This window comes from Diabrotica virgifera, chromosome 4 (genome assembly GCF_917563875.1).
Source record: "Diabrotica virgifera virgifera chromosome 4, PGI_DIABVI_V3a".
Classification (NCBI taxonomy): domain Eukaryota; kingdom Metazoa; phylum Arthropoda; class Insecta; order Coleoptera; family Chrysomelidae; genus Diabrotica; species Diabrotica virgifera.
Window position 1 is genome coordinate 250279960 of NC_065446.1, and position 18762 is coordinate 250298721.

The 18762-nt window shown below is 33.0% G+C and overlaps 1 protein-coding gene across 1 annotated transcript in view; it reads right to left on the reverse strand.

The window, feature by feature from the left end:
* LOC114326885 (kinetochore-associated protein 1) overlaps positions 1-18762 on the reverse strand; it is a 120184-nt gene that overhangs the window by 52072 nt on the left and 49350 nt on the right. Inside the window, exons 12-18 of the mRNA XM_050648845.1 lie at positions 15742-16004; positions 15503-15653; positions 14876-15009; positions 12060-12165; positions 11574-11826; positions 9584-9922; positions 6346-6570 (exon numbers count right to left, since the gene is read on the reverse strand). Coding sequence (XP_050504802.1) covers positions 6346-6570; positions 9584-9922; positions 11574-11826; positions 12060-12165; positions 14876-15009; positions 15503-15653; positions 15742-16004 — 1471 coding nt within the window. The remainder of the gene's footprint in view (positions 1-6345; positions 6571-9583; positions 9923-11573; positions 11827-12059; positions 12166-14875; positions 15010-15502; positions 15654-15741; positions 16005-18762) is intronic.

Sequence of the window (18762 nt, forward strand, 5' to 3'; positions counted from 1 at the left end):
CTTAGTGACCCGCTCGGCCACTTTAAACTCTTCGAGAGAAAAATGGTAAGGACTCATGAATTGTTGCAATCGCGATTTCCAACAATTTCTTCCAAGTTTTTTCGTGCCGTCGATATTTTCCGAGTTAGGGGGAAAATAGTGACTAAGTATTGAATTATTTATTATTAACTTTACTTCTTAAAGGTGCCGTGTATTTCTGCGTAGGCGTCCACTGTGCATTTTATTGTCAGGTGAGATATTAGATAGTCACGATTACATTATTCTATTACGAGTAATTTCATTAATATCATTTGGCGAATATTACCCAGCCATGACATCTTTTTCTAGACCTCTCTTACCCTCTATATTTCCTTCGAGTTCCAGTTGCCGACAACTATATCGTTCTCCTCGCAATATGTCCCTAAGTATGTCCATGATATTTTAAGCATTCGGTGCAGGCACCTTATTTCAAAGACTTCAAGTTTGTTAGTGGAGCTGGTCTTTATTATCCATGTTTTCATTACATACAAGAGAACAAGCCAAACGTAACACTTTAGCGTATTGAACAGTAGAAAAAATGAAAGAATGAACCCATGAACGAACATATAAAACACGCTGTATTTTCCTGTCACCGTGTCAAAAAATTGGCCAGCACAGGTACATGTAATAATTATTATTACATGTACTTGCGCTGGGCAATTTTCTTTGCGACATGTTGACAGGAAAATACAGCGTGTTTTATATGTTCGTTCATGGGTATTCTTTGATTTTTCCGACTGTATCTCAGGTTGAAACCCAAATTTCAGTGAACAGTCATAAGAGTCTGGACGTCGACATCCCATTGTTTATGAGAGATATTTTTCATTAAGTTAAGCCCGTTTGAGCTGACAGTCGGAGTGAGTGTATATTGTCTTACCAAGATAGACGATTATCCAGTTTTATTCCCAAGAAGTTAATCAATTCTGAATAATTTATTGTCAACTCTTTAGGAACTACTTATTAACTTTTGCTCTCAGAACGAATTTCGAATAAACAATACGTTCTTCAGACACAAAGATCAAGAAAAATATACATTCAAAAATACAAGAGCACACATATCCGATATTGATTATATGTATATTGACAAACAGAAACATCCATTATACTTAAGTACTAGACATAAGATGTTTAAGTGCAGCTAATATCGGAAGTGATCACAACCTAGTACTTGGAAAAATCAGAATACATCTACAAAAAACAGGAAAAAAGACCTTATTGAATGTGAGACAAGAATAAAAGTAGAACAGCTATAAGACTTGTCAACACGAGATCTATACCAGACAAGACTGCAAAAAGTACTGAACGAAAACTACATAACACCAGATGAAGACATAGAAGAAAGTTGGAGGAAGATTAGAGATAATATCAAAATGGCAGCAACGGACGCACTTGGAGAACTTAAGATAAGTAAACATATACGAAAGAAAAGGAGAACACCCCATGGATCTGTGAAGAAATAAAAATAAAATGCCAAGAAAAAAAGAAAATCTAGCTAGAATACAAATTCAAAAGAACGAGACAAACATATGTGAAGAATCTAAAAAAGAGAAATGAGTTAAACTCAATAGTAAGAAGGAAGAAAACAGAACATTGGTAAGCATTTTCAAAAGAGATGGATCACGACTTATACGGGATGCAAAAGGAAATGTGGAAAATGATAAGAGGTCAAACAGCAGAGATGAAGGAATTGATAGAAGTAAAACATATTGATACAAATACATGGACAACTTACCTAGAAAACCTGTATCAAACAGCTAATCATGAAGAACTGGAAAACCAGGATTAGAATCGGATGAGCAAACAGAAATTAAAGAGGAAGATATAACGAACGCCTTAAAACAGATGAAAACTCGAAAAGCACCAGGGAAAGATGGAATAGCTAATGAACTTTTAAAATACGGAGGAGAGAGACGTCACAAAGAACTGAATATCCTGATAAGTAAAATAATAAATACAGGAAGAATTCCAGAAGAATGGAATACCACTCAGATGATAGCGTTATTAAGAAAAGTGATAGGGCAGACCCCAGTAATTTTAGAGGGATAAATTTACGGAGCACTATACTGAAACTCCCAACAAAAATACTGATGAAGAAAATAATGGCGTGCATAAATATATCGGTTGAACAACAAGGATTTAGAAGGGGAAGATCATAACGATGCAGTTTTTGTGATAAGACAAATAGCGGAGAAATCATTAGAGTATAACAAGCGAGGGTTTTTCTGTTTTATATACCTAGAGAAAGCGTTTGATACAATACAATTAAAAGACGTGATACACCTACTATATGACAAAAGTTTACCACTGGATATTATAAAACTGATAGAAAACATTTATGTACGAAATAAAATAGAAATGAAAGTCAATGGAATAATAACAGAACCCATATTATAGAAGCAAACACAGGAATCAAGCAAGGAGATTCACTAATCCCTCTACTTTTTAACATAACGCTGGATGCAATAATAAAACAAGTGAAGAAAAAAAGAGGGTAAAAAATGGGCGATAAAGAGATAAAAATACTCTGTTACGCTGATGACACCGTGTTAGTAGCAGAGTGCGAAGACGACCTACAAAGATTACTGCACGAATTCAACATTAACGCAAAAGAAATGAATATGAAAATATCAGCTTAAAAAACAAAAAGCTTAGTAATATCCAAAGAACCAATAAGACGCAAATTGGACTTAGACAATAAAAGTAAATACCTGGGAATTAATCTATCAGCCGACAATAATATCGAAGAAGAGGTAAAAGACTAATAATTAAAGCCAGTAGAACGGCCGGATGCCTAAACGACACAATTTGGAAAAACAAATACCTTAGAGTGGAAACAAAGGACCGAATATATAAGTCATTTGACTGAAGTTATTAGACCAGTTATGACTTACACTGCCTACACAAAATCAGATGCAAGCAAAATACAAAGACATCTGGATACCAACAAAATGAAGATCTTAAGAAGGATTGCTGGAAAAGGACTACGGGACAGGGTAAGAAGTGAGGAAATCAGATGCATATGTGGGGTAGACAATATAAATACCTGGGTAAAGAATAGAAAAGAAGAGTGGAATCAACACATAAGCAGGATGTCTGAATCAAGGATAGTAAGAATAGCCAGGGACAGGGACAAGTCACCGTTAGGCCGAAGAAGTATAGGACACCCAAGGAAAAGATGGAATGACAAATTAGGGAAAGAATGAAAGGCAACGTTGAAGAAAAACAGGCAGTACTGCCTATATAAAAGAAAAAGTAGAAGAAGAAATTCTTTAGGTAGATTTTTGGTAGTATAATGTGCTTCTTTGGAGTTTTACTGAAGATTATTGTTTTAGTTTTAGTGGGAGAAAATTCTAGGCCAGTAGTGTTTGACCAATTCTCTAATTTCTAAATAACTAGTGGGTTAAGTGATTTAGCGATGTCATTGATGGCAATAAGGAAAAGTGCAACGAGTAGACCATTGAGGAATGTCGTTTAATTGGATTTTTGAGTCTAAAAGAACGTTATTTATTCGAATAAGTTTCGTCTATATAGGAAATTATTAATACATTTTATATTTCCTGGAATTGACCAACTTAATAGAATTCTTATATCTAATCCCCAAATGGCACGCGTTATAAAATATAATAAAAGATAGCCATAAGCCAAACATACTTTATCACATCCAAATGACCCATGAATTACAGATTCAATATCCACTAGGTTGTCTAATGTAGATGTGGACTTTCTAAATCCACTTTGTATAAGGCTAGGTAGCTATAATATCAATAAGTCTAATACTATCTAGTATCTATCAAGTGGATAAACTGATTAATTTTTTTTTGTGAATTTGATGGCCTTGGCCAAGCCAATTAGCCAGACATTTTGTTATTTTAAAAACAAACAAATTTGATTTTTCAATCAGAGGAATTTTTTCTGTACTTCTAACTCTAAATACATAACAAACTAACATTATTATCTACAATTATTATCTAAATAATACTCTGTTTTGGTTGTTCATTTTTTTTTTGTAAATTTTTATTTTTTTTTTGTATTTTTTGTTGTATTTTTTTTGTATTGTTAATTTGTTTTTTTATTATTTTTTTATTTTTTTTATTGTTATTTTTTATTAATGTAGCAAGTTTTGTTCCATTGAGTTTTTTCATTAAGCTAATACTTTTCGAGTTATTTGAGAGTGAATATGTTCGTTTTTTAACAAAAAAAAACACGTTTTTAGACGGTTTTACGCAAATAACACAATAAGCAAGTATTTTATCGAAAAGAGTATTCAATAAAAATATACTTTATAAAAAATAAAAAAAAATGTCTGTATAAAGTCTTTACACTCAGTACAAGCAGAGTTGTAGCTAAAAAAGTAAGTTCTTATTCGTCAAATTCCAAATCGAAAATTTCAACGTGAAATAACCAAAAAATAAAGCACATTTCTGGGAAAACTCATCGCAACTTTTTTAAAGTGTTTAAAAAAGCTTTGTTTTTGTTTTTAAAAAAGGTTCTAGCATTAAAGTAAGCACGTTACGCTGAAAATAAAGTTGGTCTTTTTTTGTAAAAGATAGTTTTAAAAAAGCGTGAAAATCACCCTCTAAAAAGGAACTTGCATAACATTTTTATTTCGAAAGAGATGCTATAAATTTGCTAACTCATCGCAACTTTTTTAAAGTGTTTAAAAAGCTTTGTTTTTGTTTTTAAAAATGTTTGTAGCATTAAAGTAAGCACGTTACGCTGAAAATAAAGTTGGTCCTTTTTTGTAAACATAGTTTTAAAAAAGCGTGAAAATCACCCTCTAAAAGGGAACTTGCATAAAATTTTTATTTCGAAAGAGATGCTATAAATTTGCTATAAATCACAACAGAACACGATTTAAAAAGAAAAAAAGTAGTTTGTGTTTTTCGTTTGGCCCCTCAAGACGAATAAAATCAAATTATATTGTTACCGCTTCACAAGTGACTTTACTTATGTATTGTTTATAATACATATGATCTGTAAGTTTAATCGTAAATTTAGTTATACAGTACTTTTTTTTTATTTTGAAAAAAAAAATGCTTTTTTTTAAATAATTTTTTAATTATCAGTGATACGAAATATCCCAAAGTGTAAAGGTTTTGGTTTTCTGAATATTTTGTTTTACTGTAATACAAAAATTGGTTAAGATATGGCTGTTCCGAATTTGCATATACTCGTGATTAGTGACTCATTGAAGTCCTTTCAACTACAGCCTTTCAAAAATAAGCACTTTGAACCGATGAAACTTACAGATCCTCTATAATAAGCATACATACGTAAAGTAACTTATGAAGCGCTACTGATTAATTTCATTTGAGATGCTAATTAGGAGGTGATTTTTAGATTTTTTTACAAAAAAAGGGATCAACTTTATTTTGTGCGCAACTTGTTTACTTCTGATACTAGAAACTCAAAAAAAAATAAAGCTGTTTGTAAACTTTTTAAAAAAGTTATGATGAGTTTTCCCCGAAAAGTTCTTAATTTTTTGGTTATTTCATGTAGAAATATTCAATTTTGAATTTGACAAATAATAAAAACCTACTTTTCATTAGCTACAACTCTGCTTTTACTGGGTCTACGACTTCATAATATGTCATATTTATATAAAACATTTTTTTTTCGCTTTTTGATAAGCTGTATTTTTGCTATGAATGTTTTTTTGGTGAAATACTTCTTTTTTTAGTTATTTGCGAAAATCCGTCTAAAAACGTACTATTTTTTGAGAAATGAATATATTCACTCGCAAATAACTCGAAAAGTATTTACTTGCGAGGTCAAGACTAGTGAAAAAACTCTATAGTCAATTTATATTTCTAACATTTTTGCAGAAACAAAAACAAAAAAAAATTAATACAGATTAATATGATAGTGACTGCTGCGTTAAAATTTTGAATACGGGCCATGTAAGATAACCGCGTGTTCTTGGCTAGTTCCTTGAGTAGGGGGAATTTTACACTTCCCTCTAAGGCTAGTTCCAACAAATTTAAGCCAGGCGCGCCACTATACAGGCAGGTTTTAAAGACAACAAAATAATGCATAGGCTTTCGTATCTTTCCGTATTTATCAATCAACGCTAAAACAATAGAATATTATATTTCTGCTCATAATAATAAATTTCTATATGGATTTATTGGGAATAAACTATAATTTTCTTTAAAATCGTATATTTTTATATTCTATTTTTATAATAGTAAAGATAATACACACATAGCTAGTTTATAAAATAGGTTCTCATTTATATTAAAAAAAAAAGCTTCTACTGAGTAGCGGATGATCCGATAAACGGGAGTTGACTGTAGATGATTTTCGATCTAAATTAACTATACTTACTTATCGTAAGGACGTAAGCTTCATAACAATTCCTAATTGTAGATAGAACAGTGGTACTCGGCAGATTCTCTTTTGGACAATACAAATGTTTATAAAGCCTATCATGCAAAGTACTATCTTGTAACGTCAGGTAGTAACAACTATTAATCCAATCGTTTATTTCATTAATTTTTAAGAGATCACAGGGATCCGCTTTCAACTGAGCTTTTGTTATAAGCTGACCGGCTGAAACAAAACAGAATGAACAAATTAATTTAACAAAATAAATCGTTCTAAAAAAAGAGTTATCGTTTAAGAGTGTAGGCGCAAAATTTCGAGCAAATGCTTTTTAAATGCATTCATTTTTTTTTTCGAATCCTGAGAAAACTAATACGTATTTTACTTCTATGTTTATTTTAATGAGTTACAAGTGTGAAAAAGAAGAGAAAATTTAGTGTGATTTTTAATTTCCAATATCTCATTCAAAAGAAACTTTTTGTTTATTCTAGGAACTTTCGGCCCTCAATAATAATGCAATCTTTCATTCTGCATTAAATTTTTTCACAAATGTTGTTCTGAAGCTATTTCCTTGTGGCATTTTTATGATTAACTATTTATATGGGAAATAAGCCACAATTAAATTGAAAAAAATTATTTTATTAACGTTTCGACGCCCAAATCGGGTGTCGTCAAAATACAAAATACTACTAAATTAAAAATATTCTTCTAATAATTTATTTAATCTGACTCATTTATATTGGCAATTTAGACATATATTATACATTTTAAAGTAGAAGACTTTAAAATGGTATTGCCAATATTTATGAGTTGCGTTCCTGGGACGACTTTACTGAAAGATAGTTCATTCGATTACATGAAATCAACCCCAACTCAAGAATATCCGTCACAAACAGATCATAGCATGTGATCTGTCTTTAAAAAGACAACCAAATGCAACGATGACAGTAAAATTCTCGCGTTAGAGATTCCATAGTAAATCACGAGGGAAAACCAGGAAAAAACCTCGTGATACTATCCCGTCATCGTAAGTATTTGGTCTTACATTTAATTTACTCTCAAGAAACTAATACCAAATTCTGACTTTAATATGTTTAAATTATAAATAATATTAATAATACATAGATATACAATAAGTAATACTAAAATATAAAATATGTACTAACTCGATATGTTATTGACTTACTAATCGTGGTATTTTCTTTCTATTGACTTCCTCTTTCAGTATGGGTAACCATATCCTACTGCATTCTACCGAGGATTTTGCGACACAATTGGTTTCATTTAGCATAATTAGAGCCGCTTCTTTGTTCATTATCCCATGCGTGTTGACATATTTGAGATCTATCAAATTCTTTATTTTTAATATAAGACTGATGTTCACTTATTCTAACGTTTCACCTGAATAAAATTGTTCGCATTCACAAGGTATTTTATAAATGCAATTCTTTGTTTTTTCTTGTTCATTGTTAGGTTTAGTTTTAGATAGAATAGATCTCCATATGTTTGTTGTTTTGAATGTTGTTGAAATGTTGAATTTATTTCCTATTGTTTTAAGTTTCTCGGATAGTCCTTTTATATTTTATATTTCCTTTTTTCACAAATATCTATTAATTTTTTCAGGATTCGAAAAAAATTAACACCGTATCCGTGGTGTTATTTTTCCAATCGAACATTCGCTATATTTGTCATACAACGCATTCAGTCGAACAGAATGTGTTGACATTGACAAGGCTACTAAATATTTGATAAGGCTTCAGGAATATTTTGAGTTGTTTATTAAATAATATTGATATTGTATTTAATAAATATAATTTATTTAAGACGTGAAATTATTTATTGTTTACTATTTATGGAAGATTGTTGTTAAAAATGTTCAAAATTTACCTAAGCGTTCCATAGTAACAGTATATTATTAAAATCACTTTATCACTTTTTTTCTTTTCTCGATTATTACTTTTTATTGTAGGTATACTTAGTATATAATTTATTGTAATCACTGAATACATAGTGAAAAAATAATCCTATTAGTTAAATTAATTAATAATTTAAGAATTTAAGCCATTACAAGTAACGGTAACCATTTATTGTACACAAGAGAGGTACCTCTAGGAATAATTAAAACGATCGAAAATATCTACCAGAACAACACAATAAAAGTAAAAGTAGATGAAGAACTAACTGACCCAATTGAAGCTGGCAATGGGACAAGACAGGGAGATTCCCTGAGTCCTCTGTTGGACTATGGAAAAATAAAAACATCGGAAAAGAAGTGAAAGGCAGAATTTACAAAACAGTCATCAGACCAATAATGACATACGCGGCAGAAACACGACCTGATACAGAAAGGACAAAAAGAATGCTAGAAACAGCAGAGATGAAAACATTGCGAAAAATCGATGGTAAGACGATGTGGGATAGAGCTAGAAGTGCAGATATACGAAGGAGATGCAAGGTGGACAACATTAATAACTGGGTGAAAAGCAGAAGAGTAGAATGGAACGACCACATAAGCCGAATGACAACAAATAGAGTAGTAAGGACGGCGAGAGACGGTTCCCCAATATGAAGACGATCAGTGGGAAGACCACGAAAAAGATGGAATGACAACTTACTGGAGGCACATTGAAAACCAGACAGAGTAATGTCTATATAAAAAGAAGAAGAAGAAGACAAGTAACGGTTATCCAAGAACATTCAAAAACTGAACGAAATAGCCATATCTATGTTGCTGATGAAAATGTCATTGTCAACTAATGTGACTTGCCGTGTAAAGAATGAAAAAGTAGGGATAGCCGTAGATTGCGCCTACACTCTTAAGGCATTTATATATACACCGGTTTATTAGGCGTCACTGCACTTACGGTAGTAACTTATAGAGGAGTATCACCGAGCCGCAAGCCCTTATCCCTTGCCGTACTGCTCCCCCATAGGCCGATCAGACACCAGCGTATTCCAATCTAAGCCGTAGACTCAAATTTAGAATTTTAGTTACTGCGTTAGCCTTTTTATTGTTCTGCTCATCAAGCCAGGGTTTGAATGCACATCCATTACATCCACCTCAGCATCGAAGCGAAGTGAGGTCAACCGCCTCTACCACTTGGCTATCTGACCGACCTCTTTTTACATTATTTGATGATAAAAAGTTTTTAATAAAATATGGACTTTTTATTTAAAAAATCCGGCCATTAAACACGCTATTTTCGTTAGCAAACTCTGTTTTAAATTTTGTGTTACTTACCTAACTTTAAGCTATTCACGAAAATATCATTCTTACAAGAATCATCTTCATACTTCAGATTAACAAATGTCGGCAAAGTTTGATCGCAATCGTTTTCTAACCGGGAAGCATCGAATTCTGGCAAATTCTGGGAACCCAAATATTTTACAAACAAACTGGCAACAATGCACATGTTACTCGATGTCGAATTGTTGTCCAGCAAATGTTCACCGGCTTTGTACATCATATCGAACTTTTTAAATTTCTCGCATAGTGTTACAAGAACTTCATCCTTATCTTTTGACAGGTGATACGCAATTTTTTCTGAGTAACTGACAAACTCGGAGAAGGAGATGGATGCTAAAAATATACAAAATAGAAATTAGCAAATTACCGAATAAGAAAACAAATGTTTTGCTGGATAAAAAAAATCATACATTTGAATTTTTTGTGATTCCCTTTTGGTTGAAAGGTTGGCCACAGGCTTTTTGGTTGAAAGTTTTTAGAAAATTGGAAGATAGTTTATGTTTCCCTTCGACTCAGAGGTGGTCCATCATTCCCAGCCAGCTGTTTCTGTCTCTAGACGTCTTCAATGGGGCTATATGAACATATCTGAATCGAAACGAAACCAAACTGCATATTTAAGCTGAATTATAAAAATAGCATTATAATCCACTTTTAGGACGCTGTAACGACATCTCTTAAAAAAGATGAAAAGTCCCAAATGTAAAATTCATTATTTAAATAATTAATAATAATTTAAATCTAAAACTTTTCGTGGAACCACTTACTGGTAACATCCTTAATCTCTGATTTTTACAATTTATAAGACAAGAGACGACGAATAAAGAAAAAAAAGGACTCTACAATATGTAGTCACATTCCGCCTTACTCGTTTAGGAAAAGGTCCCAAAGTAATTATTATTTTATATAATGAGGAGCCACTTATACCATCTAATGGTGTGTGGCAGTCAGTATACCATTACTGGTATACAAATTTTCGCCATTCTTTTTTATTTTTTGCCATTCTTCTTGCTTCATTCCAAGTATTTCCTCTTCTTACCAGCAGTTCCCCAACTGGTTTGTCCCAGGTCTTTTTAGGTCTTCCTCTCTTTGTCTTCTTCCATGTTTTGGCTTCCCCTACTCTTCTCACCTTGGTGGTCTTCTGTGATGGTGGTTGGTCTTCCATTCATTGCAGATGTCCCCACCAACTTAGATGTTTCTGTTCGATAAATGAGATCAAGGGTTGGATGTTTAGCTCTTCCCGTATTAAATTATTTCTAATTTTGTCTCTTCTCGTGACTCCTCTCACTCTTCTCAAGTATTTCATTTTGGTAGCCTGTAATTTACTTTTCTGCCTATTTGTTAATACCCACGATTCGCAACCGAAAGTGAGGATTGGTCTGAATATCATCTTGTATACATTCATCTTGGTTTTTCGTGAAATTTCTCTTTTTCCTATTAAACCCCTGTTCATTAGATAGTAAGTTTTCATAGCTTTTTCTATTCTTGAATTGATTTCCATTTCTTCATCTCCTGAATCCTCTATCTTAGTGCCCAAATACTCAAACATGTCGACTTGTTCTAATTTTCTTCCCTCAATTGAAATGCTCATTTTTTATTGTCTCCTATCTTCATTACTTTGGTTTTCTCTTTATTCAAAATCATTCCATATATTTTTAGTGTTTCATTCCAGATTTCCATATTACTTTGGAGGTCTTTTCACTTTCTGCAACTACCATCACATCGTCTGCGAATGCTCCCTCCGAAATCCTCACCATTTGTAAATTTTTGTACCCTACTTTTAATTTTTTTTTAATTAAATTATTATTTTATTATTATTCTCTAAATTTTATTTTATAAATAGACTATTGTCGTTCTTCACCTGTACCCTTCAAATATAATTTTATACAAATGAATAAAATCAAACATTTGTACATTATAGTATTATTACTCTAATTATAGTAAATACAGTTTTCGACTGATCCAAAACTAAAATAAAAAAATATACCTGGATCAATAATATCCAATACGGATTGTAGTAATTCATCATACTTTTTCTTCTTTGTAGATGGAGATTTAAAATCTTCAGTCACAAATTCTGTACCAAATTCATTATTAAAGTAATATACACCTCTCAATATTCGACAATCTTCTTCTAATTGTCTTTTTTCGATATCTCCAGACGTCAATCCTATTAATTTTTGATATAATTGCGGAAGCATATCATAGAAGTTAGTTTTCACCTGTTGTAGTCGAATACACTAAAAAATTAAAAAATTAATGAGATAAATGAATCGTTTAGAGCGTTTCACGTTAAGATAGGCCAATGTATTTCTTATGGACGATAGAAGCGCGCCGATGCCACGCCGTACTGATTAGAATGAATCGGCAGTCGAGTAGCCACCCGTATTCGAGAGGTTTGGCAACATTGATCTCCATAAGCGCACTGTTCCGTTCTTAACGTGAAACAAAGTATAGTATTAACGTTGTTTACCTTGTCATTAATTATACTTTCTGCAAAAATTATTATTCTTGTTAGACATGAAGCAACGCCAGTTTTTAGACGGAGGGCAATTACATCTCTACTCTCATCCAATCGACTAAAAATAAACAAAAATTTGAAATGTAACTGCGGACGGATTCGTGTAGTATTCGTTCCGTGCACGACTGACGCGACAGCTAGCGTCGTCACCTGACATTTTTGGCGATCACAATTTGAAGTTAAGCATATGATAAATATACTGGGTGTCCAGAAACTCTACCGACAAACGAAGACAGGAGATTCTTCAGATAATTTTAAGATAATTTAACCCAATTCACTTAGTCCGAAAATGCTTCCTAAGGGAGCTAGAGCTCTTTGAAGATGGCGTCTTGTAATTAGTTTTTCTTAAATACCTCCAGAACGCTTCTATTTAGAAAAACAAAAATTGGTACACATATTTATCTTCAAGATATAAATCTAATCCATCCATTGCAAATTTCTAGTACCGATCATAGGCGTCCGTTTTGGGTAGGGCAACGGTTATTTTATCGCATAACTTTTTTATCTTTAACTTTTATACATTTCTGATACTGGATTATTAAATTGGGAAGTATTTTAGTACTAAAAGGTACTCTTGTTTTAAATCGGTAGGACACACCGTTTTCTAGAAAAATCGATTTGAAAACTTTTCGGTTTTTGAATTTAAAAAAAAAATTAAAAAAAAAACTGTTTAGAAAGACGAAAACTGGTACATTTATTTATATTCCAGAGATAAATCGATTTCATTAATTGCGAATTTTTAGTACTGGTCATAGGCGTCCGTTTTGGATAGGTCAACAGTTATTTTATAGCATAACTTTTTTGTCTTGAATTTTTGAGCATTTTTGACACTAGATTATTAAATTATGAGGTATTCGAGTACTAAAAGTTACTCTTACTTTATGTTGGTAAAATACTTCGTTTTTTGTTGAAAAGTTCTTTCAATTTTTTTTCAAATTCCAAAAGCAAAAAACTTTCAAATCGATTTTTCTAGGAAACGGTGTGTCCTATCGACTTAAATCAGAAGAATCCTTTACGAATGAGAAGTATGTTTTTTACATAGAAAGTATTGGAGAATAAAAAAATTGCACTAAAATACCAATTCCGCCAGTGGTGTAGAATTTGGGAAGGGTACACCATTCACGTTCCCCCGTCGTACGCCTCTGGTAGTAGCCAGAAACGTTTGTTTAACATAATTTAGTAGATTGTACAATACCAGCACCACTTACCAAATTTCGTGTTGTTGTCCCATGCCTGTCAGGAAATATTCTAAAATAATTAAAATAAAAGTTTAACTTTAACACTCTGTATTTCGGTTATTATCAACTTTTGTACTAAGGTAAGTTAGCTTAAATCGACCTATTTTATCCTCAGGAATCTGAGGTTAAGCTATGGCCCATTCTTTACCAAACACCCTGTATAGTGAAGTTGCAAATTATTAATAATTAGCTTTTTAACGATATTTTTCCAATTTATGTATAAAATGGATGTAGTACTAAAAACTGGGTCATCACAATTTATCATTTCAATCCCAAACGGGACAAAAAGGGAAAAATCTATGCTCGTTTTTAAACTAGGAGGAGTAATTTAAATTTACCGCGCGGTAATGCTTGTTTGTAATTGGTCTAACCTCAGACAAGTTTACTCCACTACTGTTATGAAATTTTGACACTATTGACATTTATGAAATTTTGACACTATTGACATTTATAAAATTTTAACACTATTGGCATTTCATAGGTTAATTAAGATGTATCGGCGATTTTTTGTGGTTTCTACCCATTTACTTTCTTAACCTCTAGCAGCATTGTCCGTCTATCCAGTCCTTTTTAGTCCTGTTAGCATAATTTGAGCAAGAAATCATGTTATTGAAGACTTTACAACTCATTCCTTGCAACGGCATGTAAGTAGAACACTATTTCATTACACAGTCATAGACCTCATACATTTGCATGTGTGGGCGTATGAGTATTTGTTTCTACTGATAGGTGTGCATACATTATGTATTTTTCTGTGATTTTAGTTTATATATTTTTCAAATATTGGCTTGATCTTATAGCATCTTTTGTTACAACCAGACAATGTTCTAACTCTGGTTTGTTTTTATTTGTAACATTTAGTTTACTTGTAACCGCTGACCTGATGATGATCTGAATATTGCAGAGATCGAAACTGGTCGTCAGAATTAAACAATAAATGATTGAGAGTACGTCTGTTTTTTACTTCATTTAAAATAAACTCGCATATGCAACCCATTCAACAAAAGATGGGGTCATTTTCACTCTATATCACGGTTGGTGGTTCAAGATGGCAGAAGATCTCTAAAAAATAACAAAATAAGGTTATGATCAGAGAGAAGCTGCTTTTACCACAGCTCGAGAATCTAGCAGAGACAGCGTTTACGGGCAGCATTCACACTGCACGTAAAAAGATCAAAGCAAGTGAACTGATACATTGTGCAGCTGCAAGGAAACCTTTTTTGACTGAGGATCGCAAGAGGAGACGAGTTGCATTTTGTAATCAAGTTGATAAACCGTGAAGACAACTTTTGGTCTAACGTTGCTTTCCGATTAAAAAGTATTTCAATCATAATATATCAATAGTAGAATAAGAGTTTATAGACCGCAAAATCATAGGTTTGATGAACGGTATACTCATTATTAAAGAAATAGTGGAGGATTCTCGGTCAACGTATGTGGACGGATAAGTGCTGAATGCTCGGAGGTCAAATGAGAACGGAAAATAAAGATAAAAATTCTAAAATATTTTAAGAAGCACAAGTTATTTACCCTGTATAAATCAACCGTTGAATCAAAATAATACTGGCTTCAATTTCTTCCTTTTCCGAACTACAAAACTGGTAGATGTCATCGATCATATGGGGTTCATTCACATATATGATTCTACGTATTACTGCATTAAACTGAAAAATTAAGATATCAAGAAATATATTTTTTATATTACATGTAAGTATTACATTAGTATACAGGGTTTTTCATTCGGAAACGGAAATAATTAAATGGTGAATAGAGGTTCTTTGTGGATCCATAACTTTAGAATCGCCCTGTATACTTTTATAATATTCGGCACACATATTTATGTCTCGTTTAGAACCCAAACGACACACTTACTGATCACAAGAAAAATCCAGGTCCGGACTAACAAAAAGCTGAAGTACTTACTGTATGAAGGCATACAAGCCATTGCATTGATATGCGAGACCTGGTTTACACCAGAAAAATATTATAACTTCAAAGGTTTTGATAATATCCGCTGTGACCGTGACGACGGATATGGCGGTGTAGCCATTTTATTAAACTCACATTTAATTTATCAATCAATTTAAACTTCAACTGTAATCAAGTTTGATCATGTTTGTATTTTACTTAAAATCATTCAATTTTAACAATGCTTACCCCATTGGCATTTTGTGCCTTCTTAATTCCATATTTAGCATTTCTCAAAACGATTAATCTGGGTTCGTCGTTATAAATAAGCTCGATGTCTTTAACCAAAGGATGAGTTAATTGTAGAGCACTTTGAGCAATTCTTCTGGTTACTTCACACCTTAAAAAAACAATTGAGTCACAAAAAAAATAAATTTGAGGTTCTGAAACTATTTTCTTGTGGCATGTTTAAATTAAGTAAATCTTACCATGGAACAGGAGCTTTTTCTAAGATGTCCTTTACAGTCCGAAGCTTCAATTCAACAGAACTTATATGTTTTAAAATAACTTCAATAATAACTATCCAACTTTCACTAAACTGAAGTAAGTTATTTATTTCTTCTACAAAAATGGTATCAGGGTCTATCTCGTTTTGTAACATAAATGTGTAAAGGAACTCTTTTAGAAAATAATCATACTGATCGGACGCCATAGATAACTTCATAAGAGCTGTTGTAAGCACTTTCGGGCCCTGAAAATATATATTTTGCCATTCTTAACAAATTAATTAAAAAATAAAACAAACAAAAGCGAAAAACACATTTAGTTTCAAAAAAATGTTAGTTAAAAATTAAAAGTACAGTTTCTTTTTCTTCTTCTGGACTGGCTTTACAACTCGGGGTAAGTCTTCACCTCATCCACTATAGCTCTCCATCTTCTACGATCTTGCTCTTTCATTTCCCATTGTTGTACGCCAATCTTAAGATAACTTGGCTTTAACTTCATCCTTCCATCTTTTTCTGGGACGGCCTACTGATCTTCTACCGTCTGTTAGCTCAAAAAACACTGTCTTTAACACTCTGTCTTTCTCTGATCTTATCACATGACTTGTCCATCTTATCAGGTTAGCTTTTAGCTTTAGCATGTCTGACGATGTTTTCAGTACCATACAGCGTCACCAATTCAGCATTGCAGCGCCTCCTCCACCCTCCTGTCAATTCATCTCTTTGAGGGCCAAATATCATTCTGAGAACCTTTCTTTCAAATACCAGCAGCTTATTTATTTCCCGCTGATGTAGAGTCTGTGATGTTTCACTTCCATGTGGAATAACTGGACGTCTTAATTTAGACTGTCTTTTTAGCAGCTTAGATCTTAATAATGGTGACAGGGAGTATAATGCTCTATTCCCCGCAGCTAACCTTGCTGAAACCTCTTCTTCTGAAGTTGTCATGTGCATAGGCGTAACAGAGGGCCCCGCAGCATGAAGATTGCGGGGGCCCCAATATGTTAGGGGCCCCATCTTGTCGTCTAATATATGTAAAAATGTGTTATTGTAATGTTAGAATAATAAATCATAGATGAAGTTAGTTAGAACACATCTTATAAATGCTTCCTTTAGGCTGAGGTACGTACCAAAGATATGGAAGGTGGCTGAAATTATAATGACACTAAAACCAGGAAAACCTTCACAAGAAGCTTCTTCATATAGGCCTATTTCACTGTTACCTGTCATATCTAAATTATATGAAAAACTACTCTTGAAGAGACTAAAACCGATTATAGAGGAAAAAAAATCTAATTCCTAATCATCAGTTTGGGTTTAGAGAAAACCACTCAACGATAGATCAGGTGCATAGAATAACAGATATAGCAGAAAAAGCTTTAGAAGAAGGAAAAGTCTGTTCTGCAATTTTCCTCGATGTAGCGCAGGCTTTTGACAAAGTGTGGCATGACGGATTATATCATAAAATGAGATGCTACTTACCAAAACAATATTCTGAACTACTAGAATCATATATATCCGACAGATACTTTCGAGTTAAAAATGAGGAAGCATATTCAGAATTAAGAGAAATTAAAGCTGGAGTTCCACAAGGAAGTGTCCTGGGGCCAGTGCTATACCTGCTCTATACCAGTGATATTCCATCATTAGAACCTAACACAACTGCGACATTTGCAGACGACACATGCATTCTAGCAGTCGGACAAAACCACGAGGAAGCAGCAACCAGGCTACAGAATTCTGTTGAACAAATTAACATCTGGACCAGGCGATGGTGTATCAAATTAAATGAAACAAAATCTGTTCATGTCAATTTTACTAACAAAAGAGAACAACATATCCCAGTTAGTATAAATAGAAACCAAATACCTTATGCAAATACGGCAAAATATTTGGGTATGACATTAGATTCCAAACTACGTTGGAAAGCGCATATTAAGAAAAAAAGGAAGAATTAGAAATTAAGTTCAGAAAGATGTACTGGTTGATGGGAAAAAAATCCACTCTGTCTACTTATAACAAATTGTTATTGTATAAGCAAGTCCTTAAACCGATATGGACATATGGGATACAGCTATGGGGCTGTACAAAAGAAAGTAACATCCAAATTATACAACGATATCAGAATAAAGTATTAAGGAACATCGTCAAAGCTCCATGGTACTTCAGAAACTGTGATCTTCATCTAGACCTCCAGATGGATACGGTTATCCAGACAATAAGTAAGTTTGCCGAGAGTCATGAACAAAGGCTCTCCAACCATGTGAATGTCGAGGCCATCAATCTCCTAGACAACGCCAACCAGATAAGAAGACTTAAGAGAACGAAGCCGTTCGAGTTAGTGCAATAAGTTCAAATGCGTGAAAGTGAAAAAGCAGAGAAAAGTGCGGCTAAAGTGTACTCGTTAGCTAGTAGTACTGTAATGTATTAGATCCTAAGGAATATTGTTGAATATGACCTTAGATAAGTTTTTTATAATATTTTGTATATAGAACTAACTTGCTTATTGATCATAGTAATGATCAGATAGCAATAATCATAAGATTCCTGTTGGAGTTTTATTAAATAAAAAAAATAATAATTACTTTTTGAGTTATTTGCGAAAAACCGCCTGAAAGCGTGATTTGTTTGTTGAAGTTGAACAATAAACAGTTTCTTACTCACAAATAACTCGAAAAGTATGACCACTTCGGTGGTGACACTGAAAATTACACGGTATCGCCGTATTTCACGTTCACTTACTTATCTATGCTATAACACATACAAGTTGTCGTTACACACGTCGCATTTAGTAATTTTTTAAAGGGGGCCTCATTTCCATTTCTGCGGGAGGGCCCCGGCGGAGATTGTTACGCCACTGTCATGTGTGATTACCTCCCCCAGATATTTAAACTCTTTTACTACTTCGAAGTTGTGATAATTAATAGTAACTGCAATACTTATAAATTACTAAATTCAGTGGAACGGCCGGATGCCTAAACGACACAATTTGGAAAAAAAAACACC